Here is a 23,637-nt window from a genome sequence, read left to right as displayed (position 1 = left end):
ATAGACAAACAGAAAAAAAACACCCACACAATCTAGTTAAAAGGAGGGCTGTCAAGCAATTAAAAAAATTATGATTAATCACACAATTAAAAAAAATTATTCATGATTAATCACGCAATTAATCGCATTGTTAAATAATGGAATACCATTTATTAGAATATTTTTGGAGGTGTACTACATTTTCAAATACTGATTTAAACTACAACACAGAATACAAAAAGTGTACAGTCCTCACTTTATATTTATTTTTGATTAAATGTTTGCACTATAAAACTCAAAAGAAATAGTATTTTTCAATTCACCTAATACAAGTACTGTAGTGAAATCTCTATCATGAACTTACAAATATAGAATTATGTCCAAAAAAACCTGCATTCAAAAATAAAATGTAAAACTTTAGTGCCTACAAGTCCACTCAGTCCTGCTTCAGCCAATCACTCAGACAAACAAGTTTGGTTACAATTTGCAGGAAGATAATGCTGCCCAATTCTTGTTTACAATGTCACCTGAAAGTGAGAAAAGGCATTCACATGGCACTGTTGTAGCCGGCATTGCAAGATATTTACATTCCAGATGCCCTCAAGATTCATATGTCCCTTCATGCTTCAACCACCATTACAAAGGACATGCGTCCATGCTGATGATGCGTTCTGTTCGATAACGATCCAAAGCAAAGCAGACCGACGCATGTACATTTTCATCATCTGAGTCAGATGCCACCAGCAGAAGGTTCATTTTCTTTTTTTGGGGTTCGGGTTCTATAGCTTCCGCATCTAAGTGTTGTTTTTTTAAAGACTTTTGAAAGCATGCTCCACACCTAGTCCCTCTCAGATTTTGGACAGCATCTCAGATTCTTAAACCTTGGGTGGAGTGCTGTAGCTATTTTTAGAAATCTCACATTGATACCTTCTTTGCATTTTATCAAATCTGCTGTGAAAGTGTTCTTAAAATGAACATGTGCTGGGTCATCATCCGAGACTTCTATAACATGAAATATATCTCAGAAAGTGGGTAAACAGAACAGGAGACATACAAATCTCCCCAAGGAGTTCAGTCACTAATTTAATTGATGCATTATTTTTTTTTAAATAAGCGTCATCAGCATGGAAGCAAGTCCTCTGGAATGGTGGCCAAAGCATGAAGGGGCATACGAATGGTTAGCATAGCTGGCACGTAAATACCTTGCAACGCCGGCTACAAAAGTGCCATGTGAACGCCTGTTCTCATTTTCAGGTGACATTGTAATTAAGAAGCAGGCAGCAGTATCTCCCGTATACTATAAGCAAACTTGTTTCTCTTAGCAATCGGCTGAACAAGTAGGACTGAGTGGACTTGTAGGCTCTAAAGTTTTACATTGTTTTGTTTTTGAGTGCAGTTATGTAACAAACAAATCTACATTTGTAAGTTACACTTTCACAATAAAAAGATTGCACTACAGTACGTGTATGAGGTGAATTGAAAATTATTTCTTTTGTCATTTTTACAGTGAAAGTATTCGTAATAAATATAAAGTGAGCACTGTGCACTTTGTATTCTGGGTTTAATAGAAATCAATATATTTGAAAATGTAGAAACATCCAAAATATTTAATATATTTCAACTGGTATTCTATTGTTTAACAGTGAGATTAATCATGATTCTTTTTTTTTAGTTAATCGCATGAGATAACTCCGATTAATTGACAGGCCTCGTTAAAAGTTTAAGATCTGCACTGCCTGGTTAAACACGTCTCTAAACTTTGTAAAGCCAAATTTTAAAATTTGATTAAAAATTTTTACAGATTACTCCTTTAAAATAAAACACTTAAGGTAGTAGAACCTTGCTTAAAATACTTTACAGGTTATTTTGGACTAAGTAGCAGCTTGTGTAATTTTACAGTTTGTTTAAAGGATCAACACTTATTTGGACTACGAAATATGAAGACACTAGTTACTAGTGCTAATTTTTGAATTAGTCACTAGATATTTCAATTGATAGCTGTTCATCTTTCATTTATAATTTGTCAGTTTACAAAACACTAAGCTATTCTATCATTTAAATGTTTGCATAAAGTTGTAGACAATGTAATCAAACTACTTCAAAATTAAACTTTTTACAGTAAGAAGTGGGTGGGAAAAATTTCTCTAAAAAGGAAGAATTTTTCAAAGTTAATTCTTTCATGCCCCAAGCCTTCCGTACCTTCATTCCTATCCCCCTCTGATCTTCTGTTTAGGGATACTCATTTAAACATAGATACTATGGGAAACCTTTTTAAATATAACTGATACACTAAGGCGGGGGTGGGGAGGCCCTCATTTATTCAGAACTATCATCACATTTTCAATTTTACCTGCTCTGCTCTTTAGAAGTATAATTATTATTGGAGGGTGAGAGAGACAACATTTTTATTGGAGAGCATTTTTGAAATGGGGTTTGGAGGAGCAGGGGAAATAAAATGCATTGTTGATATTCAATATTATAAGTGCATCTGATTTTGTCTTTTGGAACAGGCATGTGTGGGGTGGGGGTGATATTTTAAAAGTGAACAGAGTGAGGGTTTGTTATTAAGAGCTATCAACTCAAGTCCTTATTTCTTACATTAAATTGTATTTATTGATACTGTGCTTTTACCTCTGTTTTCACAGAACAGATCTAAGATGACAATGATACATCACTTCTGTACTCTTTGCCTTTCATTTCTCTTTGTTTCCTTTCAGTTGTAAGGCTTTAAACCCAACTTCAAAACCCTTCACCCATCCCTGGAGAGTGATTTATAAAATTGTATTGCTACGCTGCATGGAATACTGGTTGGAGCAAGTTTTCTCTGTTCAGGGCAAGTACACCTGTGTTCCCTTTCTGTGATCCCTCAAGGGCACCTGCTCTAGGCTCCTCAGCCATCACTTCTCTTCTGAGACAAACATGTCTTTACCCTTCTCACTGGCGTTTTTTCAAGCTGCATAGTTCCCTGCTTACACTCTAATATTCCCAGCAAGCCAGACTGCCTAAATGGGCCACCATCTGAGTTTTGCTTTCTCTTTGAAAGCTAGGAACACATGTAATTGACAGCAGTCACAAATTACCACTCAGCTCTTTATATAAGCACACAGAAATTACAGAGAAAACATTAAGAATAAAAACCTACACACATACTAATAAGCTTATCAGAGGTCACCCATTAATCGTATAGGTGCCTTAGTAGGTCAAGTTCTTCCAAACTTTCCCTAAGGATTGGGGTCCCCCTCTGTTGGATAGAAAGGTTCTGTATGTTTGCTGGATCAGAAAGAAGGCCTTGAGTCAGTTTAATCTCAGACTATCCAAAAGTCCTTTCTTTGTCTGTTGGTCTCAAGAGAAATTGGTTGATTTAATATATGTGAGCCTCCCCAGGAGGAGATACTGCTCTGAGGTGGTTACAAACTGGCTGATTTGCCTTAATCACCACCCACCGTTTTTAGTTCCTGGATGAGCTTCCCTCCCACCTGGAATAACACAATCATACATAAACCATTCATTTTAAACAATGGATCCCAAAAATACTGCAGGATGTTACAATCTCTGTCACATCTCCCCCGTAAAGAAGTTACATACAATCCCAGCACACAATAATACATAAACTTCATACAATAAGGTATTTTAAGGACATTGCAGGATATTGCCATATCCGTCACACAAATGGCTGGATATCAGCATTTCTAAGTTCTGTTTCCAGTTCTGTCAAATGAATAATGTTGGACAAATCCCTTGATTGCTCTTTAGTTGGATAAAATGAGGATATCTACCTTTTCATAATGTATTTTGAAATCTAATGAAAGATACTAAAAAAATGAATACTTTTACACTTAATGGGCATAGTGAAGGAGCAAAACCGTAAGTACTGTGTGAAAAGTGAGTCAGAGGAATACCCGTTGACTCATGAGGGGCTTGAGGAGTTAGATCCTGCTCCCATTAGTCAATGAGAAATTGACTTCAATCAAAATTTAGTGGGTACTTTGAATATCCCTACAACCATGCTGCTGTCAAAATTGCTTAGGGAAGATTGCATGTTTTAATAACTAACTGTGCATGTAAAATTAACTAGAGTTTGTTTTAATGGGATAGCTCTTTCCTGAAACAAAGCCCAGCCCTAGCTAGTGCATCATAGAAGAATTTTACCTGTGGTTAGATTAGTACCACCAGTCTTGGGGGGGAAGAAGGAACACTTGTAAGCAAATAATGAAACCACTAGATTACTGTGATCAATAGTTCTTTTAAAACTATGGTTATCAACCTTTTTTCATATTGTGACCCCATATTACAAAAGAAAAGTTTTGGGGCCTCTCCATCTAGCCATAAAAAAGGGATGGGTGAGGTGTGAGCCTAATGTTGAGAACCTATGCTTTAAAACATATTCTGCCTCATTTGTATTTGTGTCTGTAACAGATTTATCAGCTATAAATTTTCATAGCAAGAAAGGTTAATAAATGGATTCTCTTCAGAACCTGCACACATTCCCCAAATGTACTGGCTGTTCTATCTGTAATTTTAACAATAACTCCTGACTGCTTTGCAATACGTATAATAAATCTGTTTCCAAAACAGTGTTATTCTAGTATGTTTTTATTGCCTAATCTTACTAGAGCACTTCACTCTGCCCTCAAACCCTCTGCCATAATAGGAAACTGTACAGCATATTTGACACTGAGTGCTTGCTTTCCCCCCGGCTCGTAATGCTGAAGATGCACCAGTCTCCATATTAACATGAAAAGTAATCTCTCAAAATAAATGCTTTCAAAACCCAACCACAGCAGAAGGGAGAAATACTTAATCACCCTGCAACAGAAACTTTAAGCACAAGTGAAAATATACATAAAAGATCTAAGGACCTAAAACTGCTGTTAAATTATAAAGTTCTAGTGTGTTAACTACCTAATCTCTTCACTCAAGGGATTATCCAGTGACTGCCTAACACAACAGCTCTCACTCGGGGGTGATCTGCAGAAAGCTGGTAGGTCACAGGTTGCAAGTTCCATTTCCTTAGTCAAGAAGTTTATACAGATATCCAGGTTTTTCATCACAAACGATCCTTGTTGCCTCCAGTATGGGTCAGTTATTGCACCAACAAAGGGAACATAGGGAACAGCAAGATGGGCTGCAAGCCAACACCAGGAGCTATCAGAGATGGGAGCCAAAAGGAGCAGAGAAATGTCTACAGATGAGAACTAGGTAGCACGCTGCACATTTGAGAAAAACGAACAAAGCAGTTGAGGTAAGACGTAGAGGAAAAAGAAAAGGATGTCCAGGAGCAAAAGGAAGAAGAAGAAAAGCCAGGACACTGCTAGCATTTGGGGAGTAGGGGGTGTAGACAGGCTGCGGGCTTGGCTACACTTGCGAGTTACAGAGCATTAAAAAAGCCCCGAGGCATTAGCTCACTACCAGTCCACAATTGGAAAGGCACGTAGAACACTCTGACTCCATGGCTAGAGCGCTCCTGGTACTCCACCTCAGCAAGTGGAATAACGTTTTGTACACTCCCGCTGGAGTGCCGCGGCACTAGTGTGGATGCCCTGGTCTGTTAGTGCGCTCTGATCGGCCTCCAGAAGTGTCCCACAATGCCTGTTCTAGCCACTCTGGTCATCACTTTGAACTCTACTGCCCTGCCCTCAGTTGACCAACTGTCAGACCCGCCCTTTAAATTCTCTGGGAATTTTGAAAATCCCCTTTCTGTTTGCTCAGCCAGGCGTGGAGTGCTCTCAGCGAATCTTTCCAGGTGACCATGCCTCCACGTGCCAGGCGATCCCCAGTATGGAGCAATGGCAAGGTGCTGGACCTCATCAGTGTTTGGGGGGAGGAAGCTGTCCAGTCCCAGCTGCGCTCCAGCCATAGGAATTCTGATACCTACGGACAGAGATCAAGGGACATGATGGAAAGGGGCCATGACCGAGACGCACTGCACTGCACAGCAGGATTAAAGTGAAGGAGCTGCGGAATGCCTACCACCAAGTCCGTGAGGCAAACAGCCACTCCGGTGCTGCCCCTGTGACCTGCCGTTTCTACAAAGAGCTGGATGTGATACTTGGGGGTGACCCCACCTCCACTCCGAGTACCACCATGGACACTTCAGAGCCCAGTTCAACAAGGCAGGAGGAGGAGAAGCAGCAGCAAAGCGGGAGCAAGGGTGCTGAGGCAAAGGAAGACACCCCGGAATCCACTAGAATCATGCAAAATCCACTTTGCATGCAATTTGTCAATTCTTTGCATTTTGGTCCCCACACCACCTTTAATAATCAGTGTTTCAAGTTCAAACAAACCAGAAAACTCAAAGTGAAACCCTGCAGAATCTGACACACTTTCTTTGGTTTTGGGTTACAACTATAAGAAACCTTAGTGTTCTGCATGGTTTTGAATAAAACCATAAATTCCTTCCTAGAAAAAACCCACTCCCTGCTCTTGTTTTCTGAAGGATTGTGAAGATGTGGGCATCAATTTGGCTTTATAACTAGAAAAGTTTAATCTGCTTTATTCGAAAGGTTTTGCCCAGCTGTTGTTTTTAAAGTCCTAGATCTGTTGGAGACATTACACAGTAATATACTGATCTGTCTTCTGCACATGATGAACAAAGGAATTAAAACAATAATATATTCTGTTTATGATACTCAAATTTGCTACTGGCATAAACAGGTTCATCTTCATTTATTTGAAATTAATTTATCAATATATGATAAAGATTCTACAGACAAATTCTAGAACTAGAAACCCAAGTGCAGAACTAGAAACCCAAGTGCAGAATTTGTGGGAAATGAGATTGCATTAATGTAACTAGTAGCAGAATTCAGCTTCCAGAAAGAACCCAGTTCAATTTTGAAATCGCAGGCACTGTGTTCAGGGCCAGTGTGGAAAAAAATATTAATAGTAAAGGGAGTGGGTATGATTTGGAATCACAGAGACAATAAACACGGAACCTTACAGTGCCCTTTTTGCAGTCTATTTGACACAGAAAGTAACGTAAGTACCAAAGCCTTCACTATTGTCTACATTTAACAACAAAATCCTATCCTAGCTTGGACACTACTACAATTTAGAATGCCCCCTAATCGTCATGGAGTAAAAGCCTAAAAAGAAAAGTTAGCCAGAACTCAGATTAACATCTTCCATGCAATTCATAACTTCTGTGCCAGTTCATTACAAATCCAATTTTAGTTCAAACTGTAAATACAGTTTTGTAGCCTTCACTATCTTCAATATAATTGGCCTGAACAATTTGACAAAAACTGAAAAGTCAACATGAGACTAACTTCCATCCTGGGAATGGCAGTTCTTATAATGTATCAACAGTGGACCCAATCCTGTTCCCACTGAAGTGAACTGGAGTTTGACTATTAATCTCAGTTAAAGTAGGCCCAAGAAATTTAGATGAAAACATAGCATAGGCATTCTGAAACATTTTCATTGTGTGGACACTTTTATAGAGAGGATGTCTTTATGTACCACCCACCCTCTCCCTCTTTCCCAACAGTTGTGCACATGCTCTGTTACTTTGCTCCCTTTTCTTCCTCTCTCCTTCCTTACTGCTTGGTCGGAACCACCTACTGCACAATAGTGGATCCAGTTGCACCACTGGACACATCTTTTCCCATAGCGGATCCAGTTCTACTGCTGACTTTGGTCCCTGAAAGCAGCTTGACCTAGAAGAGGCAGCTAAAGTAGTTTTTTCCTTATTTTCAGCTACTTTTATAGGCTTCCAGGCTCTTCTTTGTGGGGCCACTTGATTACCGTAGAAGCAGCTGAAACAAGGAGGAGGAGTCAGCACCATAGACCAGCCTGCTGTCTGCAGTCTACAACTTGGAAACTCTAGAAAACAAATCCTAATTTCATAGATAACAAAGATGTTTAAAAAGATCAGGAAAAATATTTTCTTCTGGATATCAGTCTGTTTCAATTACAGTTTAAAAATGGCATCACAGAAGCATAAGGTCCCAAATTCTTGGAACAATATCTCCCAACTTCATTTGGGAACTAACAACTGAGACTACTAAACATAACTTGGTAATAGAAAGCCTTACTAGCAGATCTAGTTTAAAAGCCCTAAAGGTCTTATAAATCTTTAAATGGAGATTTATTGTTACATTTCTAGTATTTGGCTATTATACAAACCATAACAGCTGATAAGTTTTACAAAATATTTTCCTTGTTAAACAATGAGCTACCTGCTTTTGGAGAAATGACATATTTCAGCAACTGTACATAACCCTTTGCTGCGAGGGCCACAACTGCTAACCTGGGAGGATTCGCAAGGCCCTAACTAATTTGTTTAATCAGCTAAATATGTGTAAGTGCATATATGTTTTACAAAATACACAGAAAGACAAAAATCTGCTCCTTGGAAGAAAGACTCCAGGTGTCAGGTTCTTATTCATGGATCGCTAAGCAAAGGTAGACGCCTCCGTGCAGCCCAGATAAGGCGCTTAAATCCAAGAGAGGAGCAGGGCTTAGCTCATACCCCTCTCATCCGCATCTCCCATTGGCTATTTTAGGTGGCACCATACCTAGAGTGCAGGCTTTTGAGGATCACATTCTTAGGCACTTCTTTCTCCCTATTCATTGTGCATGGAGCCTAGACTTTTTGGATTGCAGTTTTGTTCCTGTGATTTTTCTAGGTGCCCAAAAATTAGGTGCTGTGATGCTCAGCATTACAATACCTACGTCCCTTCATTAATCTCAATCTAAGCCTCTACTCTGCGAGGATATCATACTCTGGCATTTACACACTTAAAGGAAGCCTGCACAAATAGCAGCCCTCATAGAAGTGGATATCTGCCAATCAGTGGGTATTAGTAAAGCTGCAAAAAGTTTCTTTCACTATACTTGGATCAGAACATTATAAGACAATCAGTCCTAGCTCAGTTTAGGCCTCAGCTTTTTGGAGGTTCAACTGAACATAGGTCTGTAAATAATTTGAATATTTTTGTCACCTTGAAAGTCTCTGAATTATTCCGAGGGGAGCAGTGGGGGCACAAAACCTAATTGGCTTCAAAACTGAGTTTGATAAGTTTATGGAGGGGATGGTATGATGAGACTGCCTACAATGGCATGTAGCCAATCTCCAACAGCCGATGACGGGACACCAGATGGGGAGGGCGTGGAGTTACTACAAAGAATTATTTTCCAGGTGTCTGGTGGGTCTTGCCCATATGATCAAGGTCTAACTGATCACCATATTTAGGCTTGGGAAGCAATTTCCCCAGGCTCAGATTGGCAGAAACTCTGTGGGGGTTTCACCTTCCTCTGAAGCATGGGTCACTTGGAAATTAAAACTAGTGTAAATAGTGGCTTTTCTGTAACTTTAAGTCATGTTTTGAGGACTTCAGTGACTCAGCCAGAGGTTATGGGTCTATTATGGAGTGTGGGGGGGAGAGGTTCTGTAGCCTGCAATGTGCAGTGGGTCAGACTAGATAATTATGATGGTCCCTTCTGACCTTAAAGTCTATGAGTCTCGATATTTTTGATCCATTCAGCATAAGGCCAAGAGTCTACAGTTCTGGAGTTTTTGTTCATAAGTGGAAAAGGTTATTCCAGTGGAGCTAACCATTAAAATTCTTGCATTTGTTTGTAAAGCTCTTCTGATCCCCTAGCAGCTGCAAAGTTACGTATTACTAATTCCAGAATATAATCAGAATATAATATTTTCTCTGTTGTTGAAAGTTAAGCTGTGGCTTCATGCTTAGATATAGTGATAAATATTGCAGTTAGTATGTGCCTTCCACCAACTTCCTTGACCAACTGCAGCTGAAGACTCTGGATCAGCTTGCCCTAACCAGCACATGCATCCATCTCTCCCCTCCTAATCCCACAATCCACTCTTGTCAATACTCATGCGATAAATTTACTGAAGAGGAGGACCATGGATGGTGCTCCACAGACCCAGTCCGTCCTTTCCATATGTAACGTCTATGATTTTTACCCTATTGAATAAATACAATAACCTGATAATTTTGTGAAAATGATAAGTAGTAATACAGTTCAGCAATAAAAGGATGAATAATTGGTGTTCTTACCTGGGAAAGAATTCTGGACATTCACTGTATTCAAGGTGTGAAGTATAGTTCTATAAGAATCAGAATATTGTTGTTTTCAGTATATCCAAAACATTTTCCAAGTGTTTGGTTTTATTTGTTTCTCTACCATCATTCAGAGCTATAGTTTCAAGCTCCCTCTCTGCAGACTCAGAAAGGCAGCACTGCACAGGTTCATATTTGTAAGGGCTAGAAACTTTGGGCTGGATAGGTACCTCCACTTTCAAAAGCAGGGGGACCCAATTTCCAGGGTATCTTCCTTATGGGGCCATGGAAGGGGAGAGAGCTTTCTTCATATATTCCATACATGCAAGTATCTGTGGCACAATCTCTTCAAACCTGATGGGGCATCCCTGAGAAAGATAATGCTGAGCGAATAATAAGACCTCAGGTAGTGTGGACCCCTACACAGTGACCCACAACCATCAGTGTCTAGGGGCAGCATTCCTGGGCAGCCCCAATAGAGTGCAGAGGGACAAAAGGCCTCCATAATGATGTAGTTGCCTCCAATAGTGCTCCCACAATCTGCAGATTTAGAGAACTGAACGCAACCAATTCCGTGGGAGAGTAAATTCTGTCTTTTCCCCCAATAGGACAATTCTTAGGAAAATCAGAGTCAGCAGTTCCTGTTTCCTTTCCCCATACAGGGTTTTCCCCCTGGAAAAGACATTCTAAACAGTAATTTTTTTTTTTTTAAATAAGATCTTAAATTCTACAGAAACAAAGTGGCAACCAATGAGCTACCAAAAAAGATCTCAGCAGGCCAAGCTTCATGAGTTAAGCCTGCTAAACCACAAGTACTGTATTACAGTATTTAAATTTCAGCTGTTAAATCTCTTAATTCCATCTAGTTTTCTGATGTATAAAAGAAAGATTTTCTAATTTATCTCCACAGATTCAAAAATTGCATTGGCACATATCTCAGAAAAGGATCTTTTGTAACATTAAATACTTGGAGTCTGATTTCAGAGACAATAGCATCTGCAGCTCCTACTGTCTTCAGTTTGAGTTGCAAGTGTTCGACATCTCTGAAAATCAGGTCCCTGTTATATAAAGCCAACTGAAGCTCAGCTCTTGAAAGGAAGATAATTGCTGTATTTGAAACCAAAATTTTATTTGTTAACACAACAAGAACCAAAATAATCTAAATACTTTCACACTAGTGTTGAGGGTTTTAAATTTATATACATTAGTTTAAAATCCAAACACATACTTGTCTTTATATGTACATTTCACTATATACATTTAAATAAACTTAAGTACTGAACATAAAATAGAGATTAGGACAATCAAAGAATCATTAGAGAGATCACTGAAAGACCTTTCAGTAAAGCCCTGAGAGATAAAATATCAAGATCAGGCACTATAAAGAGCTGATTCTTTTTAAGTGGGATCCTTTCTAAGCACATTTATGTTAAAAGACTGAAAAAATGATATCCTTCAAATCAAACAATAATCAAGCATAAAAATGTAAAACACTGAGATAAGCACAATTCAGTATGGATTTCCCAGGTATAGAACAGAGGCAAGTAACCCAAGCCAGTGTGCCAAAAAGCTACAAAGGTCTTAGGGCTTGCCGTTAGAGCAAGCGGATTTATACTGTGTGCATAAAATGCAAACCATTAGATAAACTGACTTTATTCCGCACTTGTGGACCTCAGCGATGCAAGTTACACCCTGTTCATTCATCAGTCTCAGCTGCAATGACTTCAAAGAAATGAAACAAATCAGCAGATGTCACTCAGCTTCCCTTATAAAAGATACCTGACCTATCTCAGCAATATTTGGGAAATGTTGTGTTTGTAGCAGCCTGATATTTAATTAATACACTAGTATGTATGTTGGACTGTTTTTCCTAACTGTAAAGTCACATGGTCTTATTTACCTCTTATTTAGCATGACTTTACACGGAGAGTCACACACCATAATACTAATATGTACATTTTCTCTTTAATACCTGTTTTCTAATCAATATAGTATAAACAAAATATACAGTGTGGTAGAAAACTATAGTTTCTATTGTCATTCATTTGAGATGACCTCCATAATTCACTGGTAGCGCTGTCATTTATTAGTATGTTGCTGATCTATACTTCTGGCAATAAAACTTGTGTGGGAGCCCTGCATTAGCATAGGTTCTTGACATCAAACACTGAAGGTTGGCAAGGCATTGTGTGTGGTATAGGCGTCTGCAATTCACCTCCCCCCCCCCCCCCCCACAGTTTTGAAGGAAACAATGTATTGTAATTGTAATATTGTAATGGAGATTACTTGAGATCCTGCAGGGAAATCAAGACAATATGTAAATCCTTTCCTGCTGGAAATGCTACTTTCAATAGCCTCAACTGTATATTTATTTAGGCATTAGCATAAAACTGACAGTTACTTTTTGTCATCACATTTAATTCATATGTAAATAGAAACCTATATCTTCTCCAGGGGGTAACCCTATCTGACACACTCTCTTTCAGGGCAGCTCCAGTAGTACAGGTGCTGTCATATGGAAGGACAAGGAAAACTCACTGCCTTTGGTCCCCTCTCTTTTCCTCTCTACCCTTGCCCCTGCGTGACTTTATGAACTCTCATGGTTTCTTACGACCTCTGTATTGATAACTCTCACATATACCTCTACCCTTACATCCAGGGCCTCATTTCTTCCTGTCTCTTTATGGGTGACTTGCTGCTTCCTTAAACGAAACATGGAAAAACTGAACTCCTAGCCTATGATCCTAACTCTCTAGCCTTTTCCCTTTCTTCATTAATACTCACCACTCTACTGTTTTTGTTTTCGAATTGGTCACTCACACTCACAGACTTGGTTAATCTTTCACTCCTCCCTTCCTTTATCTGCTCATATACAGACTTGCCCAATCTTGCTGCTTCTGCCTTTAAAACATTTATAAAATCTGCACCTTTATCTTTCTCTCCACTGTCAAAACCGGTTCAAGCCATAGTTCTATTCTGTCTGGACTATTATAGACAAATCCTTGACTCTCTCTTAACTCCCGCCCAATAAAAAGATTAAATAATCTATTGCTGCTGTTTTGACCATTCAACTCCCTCAAATTCATTTCCTCTAAAGTTTAAATTCCTCATCTTCACTTTTAAGGCTCTGCACCACCAACCTGTCAAGTCTCTACTCCTCATTTCATGGCCTGCACTCTTCTCACCTTGTTTTTTGTCCTCTCCTCCCTCTCTTGCTTTTTACATGCTATTCCCTACATGTGAAACACCACTCTATCAGTTCACCATCCATCCTCAAATTGCACCATCAAATCTCTCCTGAGAACCCCTCTTCTTTTGCCTTAATATACACAGTTGATTCCCTCATCTCTCCTTTCACTAGCCACCTTTCTCTGTCTATATTCCTGTTCTAGGCTTGTAGGCCCCAGTCCTACAATGACATCCATGGGTGGATCTCTGCAGCCGCACGGAACTGCCAGTGAGGTTCTCCACTAGTTCAGGTATCCTAGATTTTACAATCTTTGTAGCAGGAACCATGTTTTTATTTAATCTCCATAAAACTCCATGCAAAGTAATGGCATTTTATGTTTATTAAGAGATAATAACATGATGTGGTGACAAAAAATACTTGTGGGTGAGAGAACAGGCTAGGGGCCTCTGGGGCAAAAATATATTAATTTTATCATGAGAGGAAAGAGATTATATTTTAATGGAATAAATATTATGATAAAAGAACAGAGGAGAAAATGTGAAAATCAAGAATAACTATTATCTCATTGTACTTAAGTTAACGTATTTTGATTATTATGGCAAAAGGTTTAGAAGTTAGCTACACCTTTAAAGCCAATGTAGTACAAAATAGGTCAAGGTGTTTGATTTTGTTTCACTGGCTCCTCTGCTTCTCTGAATATTATATATCTATGCTGTCTACTGGTATGTGAGGAACTAGTTCTTTTTATTATTCCTGCTGTTGAAGGAACAACACAAACAACTCCCAGGAAACAGAACAGTCGGCAACAGAGCTGTTCTCAAACTGGGATAGTAGGGACTGAGGGAAATTTCACAAAGCCTAAGTGAGATTGTAAATATATCAGCAGCAATACACTCACAATAAAGCTTTTCCTCACCAATGGGAGAAAACTGTGTATAACTGCTTTTAAATTAATCCCTAAAAGGTAATCTCCCTACCTCGGAATGAAAGTTAGGGGAAGTCTTCGGTGGTGGTGATAGCTGGGTGGAGGAAAGGAATTTCGGAGTCCTATCATTGCAACAAATCCTTGCTGCTTGGCACCTGCTTTTGAATGTAAACTTCGGAGGGAGGCATCGCTCAACTGGTTGGAAGAGGATAAACTACAAATCACCACATTTCCCCGTCGGGAGAATTTGTCAAGGTGGGGGGCCACCACATATGGAGGCTTCACGAAGGAATGCAAGTAGGGAGTTGGGGGAATCATCCCTCCTTCTCCAGGACAGCAATCACAGTCCGCATATGGGGCAGAACAACAACTACCTCACTCCCCGATTTGACAAGCTGTAGGCAAACGATCCGCTGGGAGTGGAGAAGGCGCGGGCGCCTCTCTCCCCGCCGCCGCCGCCGCCGCCCCCCAGTGCGAACGGCAAAGGAGAACATGCCTCCTCCTGTGTAACACGGTGTCCACAGCAAGCTTGCGGGAGGGCACGGGGTGGGCGTGGCAAGACGCAGGCACTTTACCTTCCACAGCTCCGGACCGAGAAGGAAAATTACATTTCAGCCCTTAATGAAGCTCAGTCTTCCCCCGACTGGGACACCCACCCCCGCACACGAGTCTCCCTGAGACTCGGGAATCCCCGGGATTAAGCACAAAGGGACTCCGGATTAAATACCCACCCTCGCATTCAGGGTCCGGATTAAAGATCCTCTCTGGGGCTGTTTACAAACCCCCTCCCACCCCCCATCCGGATTACATCTCCCCACCATATTTTCGACTCACCCCAATAGATAGGCCGCGGCCCCCTTTCAACCGGGATTAAAGCCACCCCCTTTCTCCGGGGCTAGATTACAGACACCCCCTGCCCCGAGCCATCCCCCCCCCCGCTAGGCAATCCCCACCCCCCGGCCTCCCTTGCCCCCTGCCCGCGGGAGCCGAAGCCCATCAGCCCCAGTGAGCTGCGGAGGGGGAGGTGCATCCTGGGAAGGAGCAGCCCGACATGGGTCTCCGCCTGGGTGGCTCGCAGCCCCTGCCACCGCCTCCTCCGTGTGCAGCTCCCCTGAGCCGCCCGCCGGCCGCCGCCCGGAGCTGAGCGGGGCGGGGAAGAGGCACTCGGCGGCCTGGCCCGGAGCGGCGGGGGGGACGGAGGGGGAGACGCGGCGCTGCCCGGCCCGCATGAGGGAAGGGGGGCCGTTCCCACCCGCCCTGCTCGGTCCCCGTTGCCGCCGCCCCGCACGCAGGGCCCGAGCGCAGCCCCCGCGCCCCGCTCGCTGCCCCGATGATGGACAGGAACTACCCGCCGACTCCCAGCTTCGCCGACCCGCTGGCTCCAGCCGCCGCCGCCACCGCCGCGCAGCCAGCCGCCGCCTGGGCCTACGAGCGAGGCGCGGGCAGCCTCAAGCCCAGGTAAGGAGAGTCCGCCGGGGGGCTGCGCCAGGAAAAGCCGGGGACTCAGACGGGGCCTTCCCCGCATGGGGGCCACCGGCGCCCTCTCTGGGGGCCCCCTTCTCCGCGCGGTGTGCGCCAAGCGGGGCGGAGAAGAACTTCTGGCGGGTGGGGAGGGCCTGAGGGGCGTCCCCTGGGGCTGGGCCCTCCAGGGAGCCGGGGCTGCGGGAGGGAGCCGCGGGGCACGGAGCCGGACTCGGGGGCGCAGCTGGGGCCGGCGGTAAGGAGCAAGGCCGCGGGGCAGTAACTGGGCCACGGCGCGCTGCTGGCGGGGGCGGACAGCGGCGTCCGGGCGCGGCGCGGGCCGGGGAGAGCTGGAATCCGGGCTGGCGTCCCAGCGGCCCGGCACACGCACGTTCGCAATGGCCAGGGCAGCTTTTCTTTCTCTCCCCCAGCAGCAGTGGGCCCCGGGGGGTGGATGCAGGCTGGCAGGAGGCGCTTTTCCTCTAATCTGCGGTCCCAGGGCTGGAGTTTGTACCAGGTTCTGAACAGTCAGTGGGGGAGGCAAACCTGTGCAGGGAAAGTTGCTGGCTTCCCCTTTCTCCAAAGGTCTGTGTTAAATCTGCAGCTAGGGTTCAAGAGTTCATGTTTTCCTCCGGCGATTCCTAGGGAAGCCCAGTTTAGCGAACGTGTTTCGCAATCTGTACAAAGGAGTAACGTTCTCCCCGTGCATTAAACTGCGAAACGGCAACATTAAAAGCGGCCCAGTGGAAGGCGTGGTCCCATTTGTTAACGGCATGGACTAATGAGGGATGCGGTGTCAAGAACAATACTGTGTCTCGTAGGTGTAGCCCCTGAATTGCGAGGTTACAAATGCTGGGATATTGAGAGCTTCTGGTGACCTCATCCTAAACCATCATGGGGAAGCTCCCGTGTTTATGATCGCACCAAACCTCTTCGCTATACTTGCAGCTTTGTTTCATCCTTTATTTTTGATTATAGCATCTTATTATTCCTCTCCTGTTGTTCAGGGTCGCCTTTTCCTTGTAAATCACTATTTTCAGAAGTACAGTGCTCCTTCTGTGCAGAAACTTGTCCAAGAGAATTCAACCCCTTTTTTTAAAAAAGCTGGGAGAAAATAATTAGAAGTAGAAAAATTATTTACAAAAGATTTTATAGGGTAAGGTTTGCTCATATATTGTATAACTCAGGTTAACTTTGTCAACTTAAAGAAATACAAATCATAAACTTTTCCAAGTGGTCAGTCTCTGTTTTGGATTATTATTATTATTAATTATATTATCTGTCTATCTTAGGTATATGTGTAGCTCCACATTACTGTTGTATATAAAGGCAAAATACAGTGTTAGAGTAAGCATAACATCAACATGGAATCTCTTGTTGCTATGCTAATATTTGGCCACTTAAACTTGAAATCCCCCTTTTCCTCTCCTCTTCCCCCTGCTGTAATAGGATGGATTTTCCCTGGATTCTGAAAGTGGGTTTTCCTGTACTGAAGAGTTTAGGGTTCACCTCACCCTTGTTAAATGGTTTAAAATACAGCTTGCTCTGTCTACATCCCTTCTCCCTGCAAGAGTCTCATATTTAATGCATTCCATGTTTATATAGCAACTGTTCAATTATTCAGATTACACACAGTGACAATGAATGTTGGAACCCACCAAAATGGAGGTTTAGCACTTCGCTGTTGGCATATGCAGTAGGTTTGAAAACAACAAATAATCTATAAAGATTTTTAATCTATACATTTTTTTCTCATATAAAGACTGACACCATATTGTAACAACTCAATGTAGCTGTAGGTCACAGTCTAGACTCATCGGTTTGCAAATACAATTTTGTATTATAGATTGTACACATGCTAGATAAATAATACATATGTTAAAATAAGCATAAATATAAAAATATATATTCAACCAAGTTAAATTATTGTGAAAGGTATGAACAAATTAGGTATCTGTGAGTTGTTATTATTTTTGTTTTAAGTGAGGTCTATAGTGTAATTATATTTTAGAAGCCTGAAACTAAAGCCTTTTTCTTTACTGAATATTTTAAACACTTACCATTAAGAGAAAAACACACACAAATGATTAAATAAACTTCGTAAGCACATTAAAAAAATAGATCATATTGGCCAAACTTATTGACAGTGCTTAAAACTAAAGTCTAACACTTATTCATTTTGCAAGTTCAACATAGCTAGAGGCAATGTAAGAATCCTCACAGTGCCCTGCTGGTGTGTGTCCATCATTTCTGAAGGCCTGCTTCTAGGGCGTGAGCAAGAAGGTCAAAGATTGAAGTAGCAAGGAGATTGAACTGCTTTCTCACCACATAGCCCTCAATTATCCACAGATCCCGATGTGTGATGGGCTTGCTAGAAATTCAAAATGAGCTATGCAACAAAAAAGGAGTCTTGATATTACATTAGATTAATCTAGCCAAAGCTTTCAATACCAGTTCTCTTATGATCAACATTTAATGTCAATTTTCAGTGGCAAACACTGAAATAAAACTATTTTGAAGGGCAGGTAAAAAGTAAGCCTAAGGCTACGTCTACATTGCACACCACTTTCAGCAGCGTGTATGGTATGTGTAGCTACACGTGTCAGTGAAAAGCTCTGGCAGTGGGGAGGCAGCAGGGAAAGGTTTCAGCAACTCACGGCTGCCAGAGACTTTCATTGCCATGAGGAAAGGCTCTGATGGAAGGGGGCTGGTGGGAAAGGCTGATCCTCACTGCTGGAGCCTTTCCCTGCAGCAGAGCGGTCAGAACTTCCCCCACTGCCAGTCTTTACCTGCCGCGTGGAAGGGATCTAGCAGCCGGGAGCTGCCAGAGCCTTTGCTCACTGCTGAAGTCTTTTCCTGTGATGTGGAAAAGCTCCAGCAGCTGGGAGGTAGCAGGATACTACACAGTTAAAAACAGCAGTGTAGATAAGAAGGCATGGCTTGGGCACGCAAAGAGCTGTGTAGGATATGTACTTGGGTACGTACCCACAGCCTTCAGGAGTGTCTGTACTCCACTTACCTAAGCTGTTCTACACTGTTACTTAAACCCATGCTAGGGCGGCTAACAAATACCTACTCTACATGCTGCTGAAAGAAGAATACAGTGTAGATGTAAAAGGGGAGTGATATACCTCGTTGTGCCCCGCCAAGTCCTGAATTGCAGGGAGAACTTCTAAATGTGAGAAGGTAATTCAGGTTATACTGTGCACCTTCCAGTGGCACAGCTGTGCTGCTATAGCAGTGCTGTTGTAAGGTACGCAGTGTAGCTGCTCTTTCTGAGCTCTCTCCTGCCAGCAAAAGAAAACCACCCCCAATGAGAGCGTCTCCCACCGACAAAGCACTGTCCACACAGCTGCTTTTTGTGGGTAAAACTTTTGTTGGTTGGGGATGTTTTTTTCACAGCCTTGACCGACAAAAGTTTTACTGATGAAAGCGCAGCGTAGACATAGCCTCAGTCTCCATGCTAGTTTGGTCCTTGACCTCTCTTTAGAGTACCTACAAAGATGTCAATTTTGATAGTTTTTATTTCTAATGTGGGCCTTTGTCCGTAAGAACATGAAAGCTTCGCATGGGCCACTGAACAGGTTCCTGAAAAAATGCTTCTCCTAGAGGAGACGGGCTACATATCCCTTTACCAATGCAAAAAGACATTCAGTTCCTAAATGTTTTTGAGTCTTTTTTTCTTCTTCCTTCCTGCTTCTTTGAAAAATTATTCCCTTTCTGTATTACAGGCCAGAGCAGCAGCCCTTTCACTTTCTTTGTTTGTTTCTTCTGCCTTTTTTGCCTAGCCTTTGTTTGTATTGGAGCATTCTGATGAAACTGGCAGGATGGGCTATTAGGAAGGAGGGTGGATTTAGAAAGATCACTGCTCTCATTAGGTAAAAACACTGTACAACGATTGAATTTTAAATGATGTGAAAGCCTGTACAAAGAATGTACATTTTGTCATCTGCGTTCCTGGGTTTTTTTTATTGTTTTTTGCTTATATGCTAACTTGCAAAATGTAGTCATTTGCAATGGGTCTCCTAGCTGATATCAATGTATCTCTCTTTTTTTTAAAATTCAGAATATTTAAATACGTCTATAGGCATCCGTCCAGTGTTCTGTGTGCCTATTCTATAAATTAAAAAATATAACATAAACTTAGAAAAAGGACACCACATAAATATATCCACCTCAACCCACAGCTGCCCTCAACAGCCTTAATAAAGGGGGGTAGGGGAGGAATGGGCTTTACAGAGTGCCCAGAAAGTTACCAAATCCTTCACAAAAATACTGGTGTTATTTTACTGCTTCAGAGACAAATGCAGAAGGAAAATATTTTTGTATTTAAGTAAAAGACAGGTCAGGTCACAATTCAAACTCTTCATGCTCCCAGAGCAAGGACTAAGGGTATGGCTACACTGCAATTAAAAACTCTTGGCTGGCCTGTGCCAGCTGACTCGGGCTCATGGGACTCAGGTTATGGGACTGTTTAATTGCAGTGTAGATTTCTGGGCTCACTGGAGTTCTGGGACCGTCCCACCTTGCAGCTTGGGCTCCTAGAGCACGAGCTGGAGCCCAAGCCTGGAAGTCGACACTGCAGTTAGACAGCCCTGCAGCCCAAGGCCTGTGAGCCCAAGTCAGCCGGCACAGGCCAATGGCAGGTGTCTAATTGCAGTGTAGACATACCATTAGAACACACTTAGCCCTGGTCTACACTACGAGTTTAGGTTGAATTTAGCAGCGTTAGATCGATTTAACCCTGCACCCGTCCACACGACGAAGCCATTTTTGTCGACTTAAAGGGCTCTTAAAATAGATTTCTGTACTTCTTCCCGACGAGGGGATTAGCACTGAAATCAACATTGCTGGGTCAAATTTGGGGTGGTGTGGACGCAATTCGACGGTATTGGCCTCTGGGAGCTATCCCAGAGTGCTCCACTGTGACCACTCTGGACAGCACTTTCAACTCAGATGCACTAGCCAGGTACACAGGAAAAGCACCAGGAACTTTTGAATTTCATTTCCTGTTTGGCCAGTGTGGCGAGCTCATCAGCAGAGGTGACCATGCAGTCCCAGAATCACAAAAGAGCTCCAGCATGGACCGAACGGGAGGTACTGGATCTGATCTCTGTATGGGGAGAGGAATCCGTGCCATCAGAACTCCGTTCCAAAAGACGAAATGGCAATATATTTGAAAAAATCTCCAAGGGCATGATGGACAGAGGCTATAACAGGGATGCACAGCAGAGCCGCGTGAAAATTAAGGAGCTCAGGCAAGCCTATCAAAAAACCAAAGAGGCAAACAGCCGCTCCGGGTCAGAGCCCCAGACATGCCGCTTCTATGATGAGCTGCATGCAATTCTAGGGGGTGCCCCTACCCCACCCCGTCCGTGGACACCTGCAAGGGGGGAGTCTCACGCAACAGGGATGAGGATTTTGGGGACGAGGAGGAGGAGGATAGCGCACAACAGGCAAGCAGAGAAACCATTCTCCCCGACAGCCAGGAGCCAGTACCCTCCCAACCCTCCCAATGCAGGCTTCTCCGGACCATGAAGTTGGAGAAGACACCTCTGGTGAGTTTACCTTTGTAAATATGATACATGGTTTAAAAGCAAGCGTGTTTAATGATTGATTTGCCCTGAAGACTTGGGATGCATTCGCGGCCAGTACAGCTACTGGAAAGGTCTGTTAACATGTCTGGGGATGGAGTGGAAATCCCCCAGGGACATTATTAAGGGGACATTCAGAGGTGGCCGTTCCTGCTGGGCTGTTTGCCTGTGGCTGAAAAGAAATCATCCCCGCTTTTAACCACGTGGTGGATGGGGGGACCCGTTCACGCTGAGCTGTTCACGTTTGGCTGGCAGGGATCTACCCTGATACTAGCCATGTGGTGGGAGGAGGGGTGAAGCGATCATCCCAGAGAGTTGGGTGGGGGGCGGGGGTTAGTTGTGTTTTGTGCTGCATGTTAACCTGAAAACCACAGTCCCTCTTTTTAAATGGCCAACCCAGTGGGTGCTTGGTATGGGAAAGGAGGCAGCTGCTGTTTGAAACCATTCCCACACGTTATGAAGGTTGAAGAAGCCGAAAGACTGTGGCTTACCATGGCTGCCTACAAGCCGAATTCTGTTGCCCGGCCCTGCATATGTGATCTCTCACGCCAGGCCCTCAATATAAGAGGCAAAATGCGACCTTGTACCGAAAGCACATGTGCTATGTAATGTTTCAGAGTAGCAGCATGTTAGTCTGTATTCCCAAAAAGAAAAGGAGTACTTGTGGCACCTTAGAGACTAACACATTTATTTGAGCATAAGCTTTCAACTCCGATGAAGTGAGCTGTAGCTCACGAAAGCTTATGCTCTAATAAATTTGTTAGTCTCTAAGGTGCCACAAATACTCCTTTTCTTTGTGCTATGTAATGTTAACAGCTTGGTTCACCATGAAAGAGTCTACCCATTGTTCTGTAAAAAGTCTTTTTAAATACTATTGTCCCTTTTTTTCCTCCCGCAGCTGCAAATGTTTCAAAGCTCCCCCTATCATCTCCGTCCCAGAGACTAGCGCAGATAAGAAGGCGAAAAAAACGCGCTCGCGATGAAATGTTCTCTGAGCTCATGCAGTCCTCCCACACTGAAAGAGCTCAGCAGAATGCATGGAGGCAAACAATGGCAGAGTCCAGGAAAGCAGAAAATGAATGCCAGGACAGGAGGGATGAGCAAGATGAGAGGTTGCAGGACCAAGAGGAGAGGTGGCGGCAGCGTGATGAGAGGAGGCAGGATGCAATGCTGAGGCTACTGGGGGGTCAAACTGATATGGTTCGGCATCTGGTGGAGCTGCAGGAAACGCAGCAGGAACACAGACTGCCGCTGCAGCCCCTGTGTAACCGGCCACCCTCCTCCCCAAGTTCCATAGCCTCCTCACCCAGATGCCCAAGAACGCGGTGAGGGGGGCTCCGGGCACCCAACCACTTCACTCCAGAGGACTGCCCAAGCAACAGAAGGCTGGCATTCAATAAGTTTTGAAGTGCAGTGTGGCCTTGTCCTTTCCTCCTCCCCTCATCCACCACCCCACCTGGTGCTTCCCTCCTCCCCCATCCCTCCCAGGCTACCTTGGCAGTTATCCCCCTATTTGTGTGATGAATTAATAAAGAATGCATGATTTTGAAACAACAATGACTTTAGTGCCTCTGCAAGCGGTGATTGAAGGGGGGAGGGCGGTTGGCTTACAGGGAAGTAGAGTCAACCAAGGGGACAGGTTTTCATCAAGGAGAAACACACACAACTGTCACACCATAGCCTGGCCAGTCATGAAACTGGTTTTCAAAGCTTCTCTGATGCACAGCGCACCCTGCTGTGCTCTTCTAATCGCTCTGGTGTCTGGCTGAGTGTAATCAGCAGCCAGGCAATTTGCCTCAACCTCTCATCCCGCCATAAACGTCTCCCCCTTACTCTCAGATATTGTGGAGAACACAGCAAGCAGCAATAACAATGGGAATACTGGTTTCGCTGAGGTCTAACCGAGTCAGTAAACTGCGCCAGCAAGCTTTTAAACATCCAAATGCACATTCTACCACCATTCTGTACTTGCTCAGCCTATAGTTGAACAGCTCCTTACTACTGTCCAGGGTGCCTGTGTATGGCTTCATGAGCCATGGTATTAAGGGTTAGGCTGGGTCCCCAAGGATAACTGTAGGCATTTCAACATCCCCAACAGTTATTTTCTGGTCTGGGAATAAAGTCCCTTCCTGCAGCTGTTGAAACAGACCAGAGTTCCTGAAGACGCGAGCGTCATGTACCTTTCCTGGCCATCCCATGTTTATGTCAGTGAAACGTCCCTTGTGATCCACCAGGGCTTGCAGCACCACTGAAAAGTACCCCTTGCTGTTTACGTACTGGCTGCCAAGGTGGTCCGGTCCCAAGATAGGGATATGCATTCTATCTATCGCCCCACCACAGTTCAGGAATCCCATTGCAGCGAAGCCATCCACTATGACCTGCACGTTTCCCAGAGTCACTACCCTTCATAGCAGCAGCTCAGTGATTGCGTTGGCTACTTGCATCAGAGCAGCCCCC

General features: G+C 43.3%; 1 protein-coding gene and 1 long non-coding RNA gene across 6 annotated transcripts in view; one reads left to right on the top strand and one right to left on the bottom strand.

Moving 5' to 3' along the window:
- Positions 1-3,055: 3,055 nt before the first annotated feature.
- Positions 3,056-15,037, bottom strand: LOC122466460. 2 transcript variants are annotated; one of them, XR_006291946.1, is made up of 3 exons: positions 10,241-15,035; positions 10,008-10,057; positions 3,056-7,736 (listed from the first exon to the last, which is right to left on the bottom strand). It is a non-coding gene; the product is annotated as an uncharacterized LOC122466460 (long non-coding RNA). The 2 variants fall into 2 exon arrangements; XR_006291945.1 differs by having other exon boundaries at positions 10,008-15,037.
- Positions 15,038-15,139: 102 nt separating this feature from the next.
- QSER1 (glutamine and serine rich 1) overlaps positions 15,140-23,637 on the top strand; it is an 86,521-nt gene continuing 78,023 nt past the window's right edge. For 3 of the 4 annotated variants that reach the window (XM_043550187.1, XM_043550188.1, XM_043550189.1), the window contains exon 1: positions 15,634-15,842. In XM_043550187.1, coding sequence (XP_043406122.1) covers positions 15,649-15,842 — 194 coding nt within the window. In that variant the 5' untranslated portion in view covers positions 15,634-15,648. Of the gene's footprint in view, positions 15,584-15,633; positions 15,843-23,637 lie in introns of those variants that run through there. The other variant, XM_037899887.2, reaches the window with a different exon arrangement.

Source organism: Chelonia mydas, chromosome 6, assembly GCF_015237465.2.
Source record: "Chelonia mydas isolate rCheMyd1 chromosome 6, rCheMyd1.pri.v2, whole genome shotgun sequence".
NCBI lineage: Eukaryota > Metazoa > Chordata > Testudines > Cheloniidae > Chelonia > Chelonia mydas.
This window is presented reverse-complemented; position numbering and strand designations above follow the sequence as displayed.